Source organism: Melitaea cinxia, chromosome 7 (assembly GCF_905220565.1).
Source record: "Melitaea cinxia chromosome 7, ilMelCinx1.1, whole genome shotgun sequence".
In the NCBI taxonomy this organism is placed as follows: Eukaryota; Metazoa; Arthropoda; class Insecta; order Lepidoptera; family Nymphalidae; genus Melitaea; species Melitaea cinxia.
In genome coordinates this window covers 9181826-9190016 of record NC_059400.1, presented here as the reverse complement: position 1 = coordinate 9190016, position 8191 = coordinate 9181826, and the positions used below count along the sequence as shown (strand labels likewise).

Here is an 8191-nt window from a genome sequence, read left to right as displayed (position 1 = left end):
TAAACTATAATGTATTTTTTATATTTTTGTTCGATTTTTCAACTAATTATTTGCGGACATGTGATAGTATTGAAATGCCTTACGAACTATTTCGTAATCTAGTCATTTCGTCTAAAGCTTCACTGTTGCGTGGGGTTTTTCCTGTTAACTTAGAGCAGTCAAGTTAAACTCTTGTTTGTACTCGGGCTCAAAGTGATGAACCCATGTTTCATCTCCGGTAACAATCCGCTCCAAAATCTGAGCAGGTTCGTCTCCACACAACTCCAAAAATTGTTTTGACGCATCGACGCGTTGCTGTTTCTGAAGCGGCTTAAGCATTCTCGGTACCCATCTTGCACTGAATTTTATCATACCCAGGTGGTCATGTAGGATTCGCAAAATGGTAGTATCTGATACTCCAACTAATGCAGATAACTGTTTTTTCTTCAAACTGGTGTCCTCCAGTACAAGTTTTTCCACTTTTTCGATGATGTCTGATGTGGTGGCCTCAACTGGCCTTCCCGAGCGCGGGTCGTCTTCAATCGACTCCCGACCATGTTTAAAAAGACCATGCCACTTGTAAATCATTGATTTACTAGGGCACTGTTCTCCATAAAAGGTTTCCATTTCATTCAAAATGGTCTGAGCACTCTTTCCTTGCTTGGTAAGGAATTTTATCACAACACGGTATTCAATTTTCTCCATAGTTTCAGTTTTCTTCCGGATTTACTTGTTTAGCAGGCGAGTATCCGTAAGCGAATAACGCAATAGGGCTGAAACTCAGTTTATATACTAATGATGAGTCCCCAATTAGTATTACACTACGCGAGCTACCCTATCCCCACTCCATCCTCTCCATTCCACGAACTTTTAGACCTCCCCTCGTATGTACACAATCAAAATTCTATAATTATTCATGTATGTTTGGAATGCACTTTTTAAGCATCATTTTACGAATATAAATCTTACCTACTTATTAACTAATTAAGAATCGATAAGAAATTTGTAATTATGCTTTTAAAATAACTGTCTACTTGTCTAGCACAAATTTCTAAACCACGACAAACATGTATCTGTATAGTAAGCATCGGGCGATACATTCTCGTTGCGAACACGCCTCTATTTCAACTGCATAAGACGCCGCGGTGTTTGACTTGATGTGCTGTCGTTTGTACGTTTCTCCATACTTGATTCGTTTTGCGTGGTTTGCAGATCTATCAATTTAACTATAGTATCGATAGGTTTAAGTGGACGGCATCCTAGAATTCCTTAGTTTATTTTTTATCTCACTTTAACATTAACAAAGTTTGATTGTTACAGTGTCATTTGTTAATTTAAGGGAAACCTATTATTGGTAATAAAGATACATAATTTGTAAAGTTAGTTTTCTAAATTTAAAAAAATCTATACAAAAGATTGCCATGCAGAGATATGCCATGCTTCGGCCGCCACCGTGATAGCTACTGCTGTGACGTTTGGACCATCGCATCATTCAAAGATGCTTTGAGTATGGACATTTCAGATATGGATTATGTACAATATTATAGGTATCGGTTATAGATTTCCCAAACAAATCGGTTACGGATATTAAGGTATTAAAGTATTAGTGACCTGGGTGACCGAGCTTAGCTCGGTATTTTTAGTAAATCATGTTTTTTGGAAATCATATTTAAATACGAATTACATATTGATAAAATATGAATATTATTTTTCGATTTTACCGACATAATAATAAAGAATATAACCTGGTTATTTAAATAAAAAATCATGAGTGTATTTAAAAAAAGGGGAAAATAATCGATCTCAAGACATAGGGATTTGAAGCATGGTCTTCTCGGCCGATCCCGACCGGCCGATTTCCCACCGAGTTATTACAACTTTATCAACAATTGCGAAATTTACCTTCATATTTTAACGATATTGTAGCAATTTATACTTATATCTCCTGCATATTAAATTTCATGAAAATCGTTGGAGCCGTTTCCAAGATTCAGATTATATATATATACAAGAATTACTCGTTTAATAGTATTTAGATAAATATAAGTGAATTACATCACACTATTGAACTAACCCTTTCTTGATCCAAGTAACCCGTTTCTAATTTCGAAATATTAAGCTGATCACATTTTTGCTTTGTCAAACCATCCATATTTTTTGGAATGCTTTAATTTCATTCTATTTTGTATTTATAAAAAATAATCTTAAGTACTGTTTTTTATCAGTCTGTTTTAATATGTGGGGCAGTACGAAGAAGAAAAATAAAAAGAAAATATTTCCTCCACTTTTCAAGTGTTTCACTTCCAATGAGTTAATTCAACGGCAATGGCGCAGCGAGGGTGGGGCAAGGGAGGCCATCATGTCCTGGGCGCTACTCACAAAGCGGCGCTAAATAGTCCACAAAAAAATTGCTGGACATTATGATTTTCGAATGAGGGGACCATAGATTATACACTTATATACTGGTATAGATACGCCACTCAGAAATTAAAATTGATGTATCACGACCTCCCCCACTAACAGATGGCGTGCACATACAATTTTATTTCTATAATAATACTACAGGTGGCGCTGTTTATTTATTTTTTTACCAGATTGATTATTATTTAAATAATATACTGTATGTACTTTTCACACTTTTTCCACTTATTTATTAATACAAACAGTTCGTATTAATAAATTGGTGGAAATAGTGTGAAAAGTATTTCATATTTATCATTAACTTTTATCAAAAAGTAACAAGTATGTACATTAAGAATATTTTCTTTTTTTTTTGTGTTAAGTTTTAAAAATTTGATTTCAAATTAATTTTATTTTACCTAATATTAACAGATAATCGAGGGTTTAAAAATAAAACACCAGTACCATATAGAATTTATAAAACTGTTGTTTATTTTCATCTTTTATTATAATAATCGGATGCTTGTTTTTTAACATGATCATTCCTATCAAAATTTCAAAATTTTCATTGGTTTAACTTCTCTGTATGAGGATATTCCCATTTGGGAAAGCGATGTAAGGGTCCTGAAAATTTTTAATATTCTTAAAATATTGCTTTATACATAAAAGTGATACTAAAGAAACATAATAATGAATTCTAAATGCAATGAAAGGAATAAAAACAGTTAATTATTACTTCTATTTTATTAAGGGTGTGATTTAAACAGTTTGCAAAGTATTTGTATCATTGTTAGCAAAAAAATATTACTGATTAGCTAGTACAATTGGGCAACAACATATAGTCAGCAAATATTTCTAAATCCGTCTGCAATTTGTATTGTCTCTGAACAGTTATAGTATTTTTTTTTTGTGGCTGAATATATGTAAAAGCAGCAATGAGTGACCCATGTGCTGGTAATATAAGCCTTTAAGATAATTATGCCTACTGAAATAGTATGCCAAAAAATACCTAACTGCAAAATTAAATTAGAAAAACAAAAATTCGAAAGAAAGGGATCCCTATTTAGTAATATTGGGATAGTGTCATATATATAGCTTTATTTTCCACCCACTTTTAACGAACACTGCTGATTTTGAAAAAAAAAAAACGTAATCTATTTTTATTGCTAACCAAAATTTAAATATGAATGCCAATCAATTTTGCTCCGACAAATAATTATTTTGCAGTATGACTGTTTTTTTTTTGTAGATACATAATAAGACAAGCTGCTTGCTTATGTTTGAATTACTAACTATTATTATGATTTTATAAAGAAAAAAATTTTGCAGCCTGATTTTATTATTACTGAAAAAATCCTTGTATGCTTGCCAAATGATTTATAGGCTGTTTTTCTTGCTAACCAAATTTTAAAATGGCATACAAATTAATTACTTCTTTTATAATTTTTTTTACTAAGTCGAATAGAGAAGAAAAGAGTAATCTTGGTATAATACTTAATGTCTAAATACTGCTTTGAAACGTTTCTTTAAATAATTTGAATACTCACCATCAATATCACATTTGAAATAACATTTTAATTCAGCTGATTTCGGCATTTTAAAATACTTAATCAAAATTGCAAAAATTGTAATCCGTGTAATAAAGAGCCAAGATAACAGTCATGCAATCAGTCCGGGGTCCAAATAACAATCCAGGTGATGTCGTAACACGTAGAAGATCAAAAAGTCCGTAAACAAGCCAAAACGTAGGGAATAACACAATAAAATTAAAATCACAACGAACACTGAACAAACACAAATAAACGAGTGATTCAAAATTCAAATATGGCCGACTAATGCACGATGGGCCTCAATAATATTGCCACGGCAAAAAATATTGGAGATAAATTAAAATATACTTATATTTTATAATATATTTTTTTATACCTATGAATTGTACAAAACATGTTTGATTGATTATTTAAATTAATTATATTTGCAAAAATTCTAGACTCTACTGCTGCTACTGCCATCTATTTTTGGCACATTAATCTATCACCTCGAACTCACCCTCCTCCTCTAAAAGATGGCGTTAGTTTGTATGAATATTTTTGAATTACGATATTGTATGAGAGTTTCACACCCCTGGAGGGGACGCTAAAAAGGTAGTGCCCCGGACGCGAGTTAAGCTCGCTACGTCACTGTCCAACAGAAAATTCGATATTTATTTTTTATTCAATAAGGCAAATTCGACTCAAATGGATGGTATGTGGAACTAATGCAGTGCTAGTCTGGTCGGATACAGCTGCTTCTGGTGGTCCTCATACGGACAAATTTTTTAATACTATGCAAATACGTTATTTCAGGTACATACACATAATTACTTCTTATATGCTTTGGCAATATCAATGTAGGTAAACTACTTTCTCCGACTCTTCTTATTATTTTATTTTTAAGTGATTTTTTTTTTCGCAATTGACAGTCTGTAATGAAAACAACGGACTCATTCATGCACTAACAAATTCTATTGTCGTGATGGTAACTTGGTAAGCGTTTATTACATGTGATTGTCGTAGTTCGGGAATATGTTGATTTTTACTTTATAATTTTTTAATAATTATCCCAATCTAAGTAATATAAGTATCACAGCGTTTGCGGAAATTCTGCATGGTAAAATAGGAGATTACTTTGTATTAGTGAAATTGCCTAAAAATGATTGGAGAAGACCTAAGGGACGAAAGTTTTTGACACGAATGTTCCATGAAGCGTGATCGAGAGCAAGCTAACTGGTGGTTCTAGCGCACGAAAGGTAAACCATATGGTAATATTAAAAAGGTCCTAAATTGTTGTAATATAATGACGATACACTATTTTAGACCCTCTTTGTAAATATTATTAATTTCTAAGCGAGTGAACCCTGCAACATCCATCATCCATCCATCCATATAATATATAAATTAAGGAAAAATCATATTAAATAAAAGATTTAATGGACTTCACACATTTATTGTATTTTTGTCTAATAAAAATACTTTATAGTAAAACTATCATATTAAAAGGATATATACAGCACATATGACAGTCTTGCTGGTTGCACACACTATTGGAACACAACACTTGCCATAGTTTCTCTGCACTGAAATTTTCAAATAACATAATTTTTAACCTATTTTTTACAGCCCTAAACTCGCATTTGTAATTAATAAAAAAAATTATATTTGCCACAACGAATACCATTCAATGAATTTACACATGTATTGCACTATTGAGGCAAATATTACAATAAATATAAAAAGCATTTCGGTATACAAGTATGTTGTTTTTAGAACTGAATAATAAATCTGAACGAAGCAAGCGTAATTAAGTACTATATAATTTAACTTAGGCACAACATGTATTTCAATCAATAATACCTCCTTACTTTATTAACATTATTTTTGCGATTTAAAGTCTACACTCTTTGTTGACATTAAATAATTTACATGTATGTATAAACATCTATTTTATTAACTTTATAGAACTCTACAAACGTTACACATCACACATTAGCCATAGTAAACATAAAACAAACGGAAGAATATTGTAAGACTTCTAAAACCTTATAGGGAATTCGAGCAAACAAATCAACTGTGACTCGAATTTTTATAAATGAGCTACTTATTACATTATAATATATACACGAAAAACTAAAATTGGCTAATTTATGATTAAATCAAACATTTGTAACATTCACCTTTATTTAATACACAAATAATAAAAACTTTAATGTCTAAAAGTAAACTTCTGAATATTATTGTCGCTCGCTTTTATCTGGTGTCAATGTTAGATAATCAAATAATTAAAATGATCTCTCAGATAAAATATTATTTACGAGATCGGGACGCCTTGGAAAGAACGACATTATAAGTTTTAATCGTCAAACGAGATTGTTGACAGGGGGTTGAAAAATAAAAATTATTCTGTAAGATATTAAACACGAAATACTGAGACGATCTTTGGTGCAGTTTAGGGAAGCGACGATGTTTAGGAGAAACGTAACCTGTACATAATTTTTCATTATAAAAGGCTGATATTAAGCAAAAAGCTTTGCATTATTATAAACTATATTTACTACGTTTACGCTATACTAGTGGCCTAATTATGTCGGAAAACCTAAGGATTTTTATATCCCTGGAAAAAATAAAAGACGAAGTAATACTTAAGACACTTTGAGGCGGGTAAAACTATCGTGAAAAAGAAGCCAACTATCGAATCACTTTAACACTATTTACCAAGGTCAAGAAGTACTGAAGAACATCACATCGATATATAACAATTTGAAATCACTTTTGACTATTGCTTCCATCTACTTAAATAATAGGCATGCTTTAAATTTGTATATGAATAATAGAATGTTGACTGTTCAAATATGTATTGACAGGAGCACTATTATATGTGCTCCTCTATAATGTATGTTAATGCTAACAATGTGGGAAATAGTTTATTACTCTGCATATATGAATTTTATTTATGTGTAAAAATATGCCTTTTACAGAATTAAAAAAAAACATCTTACCATTTGTTCCAAATTACATTTAAAATAATACGTAATTAGACTATATAAATAAAACTTACATTAAAAGCACATCATTTTTTCTCAATAGCAAATGGTAAAAATGTTCTTTTATACATAAATATTCTTTGACAACAAATCAAATAATTACAAAGCCTTGAACTACTTTTTTATAAGTATTATTTAAGACCTTATTGAGAGTTATTTTTAATTCTTAACGCTAAAAAACTAATACATTACTTTAATCAACAAAAAAGTTAAGAGTCGCTATATAACCTATACTTGCCAAAATATATTTTTAAAATAAACTGATTATGTAATACGGTACTTTGTTTTTACATGCAACTTAGGATTATTTTCTATCAAAACTATGCTCTATAATAATTACAACATTTCAATTCATAAATTTCACTTGTCATTCTAAAAATGTGAACAATCTACACTTCTACACACAACATACATAGTATGTACATAGTAACTATATACAAAATTATAACATGGCAAAGGTATACAGTAGCCACTCGACTACAAGACACTTTGAACAAGCGCAAGCAATTTACCTCAATGTGTTTTTTTATAAATTAAAAAAAAATCCCCTTCCCAGATTTAAATATTTGCTGGTAGTTAAAACAAAATTTAACATTTGGGTAAACTCTAAGGCATGTTCACTAATGTGGTAGAGCTGGTAACTGAACATTATTGTCAAGAAGCTTTTATCCTGCACAAGTGATTTACTCGAGACGCATCTTATATACAACGCCAACCGATATTACAATATAAACGTCGTATAATTTAAGATTGCTCCGAAATTATACTATCAATAAATATAAAAATAAAATATTTCAACACTTAGTTACTTTAGTATTTAATTAAAGGTGAATCCACAAAAATGTTCCGTTATGCATGTTACAAAATGTGCGTGTTTGATTTGGTACCAGCATCCCGAAGTTATTACACGACCATTAAATTGATATCCGAATTTAATGTGATATGTTTTTGGAACGAGTGACATGATGCAAAAAAACTTGTGAAGCCCGCGAACATATACGTACATACGTTTCGGAAATATAGCTCTATGCGGCACCCAATGTCATAAATGTTACAAACACCATGTCACAAAATATTCACTTTAAACTTGTATATGCATATAATCATAAATATATTTATTTGTACATGGGATTTTATGTTAAAATATTTACAAATAAAACAACATTCCGTCTCTTAACTCTTATTCACAGTTGTTTGTAACTAGGGCTGTAAAACGAAGCTTAACTAAATCTT

General features: G+C 30.9%; 1 protein-coding gene and 1 long non-coding RNA gene across 2 annotated transcripts; both read right to left on the bottom strand.

Annotated features, from left to right (window-relative positions):
- Positions 1-144: 144 nt before the first annotated feature.
- Positions 145-684, bottom strand: LOC123655161 (protein GVQW3-like). The gene has a single exon (XM_045590996.1). It carries the CDS (start codon positions 682-684, stop codon positions 145-147), a length of 540 nt encoding a protein of 179 aa, XP_045446952.1.
- Positions 685-2848: 2164 nt separating this feature from the next.
- On the bottom strand, positions 2849-4272 carry LOC123654981. Its single transcript, XR_006743297.1, has 2 exons — positions 3927-4272; positions 2849-3003 (listed from the first exon to the last, which is right to left on the bottom strand). It is a non-coding gene; the product is annotated as an uncharacterized LOC123654981 (long non-coding RNA).
- Between the last annotated feature and the right edge of the window lie 3919 nt (positions 4273-8191).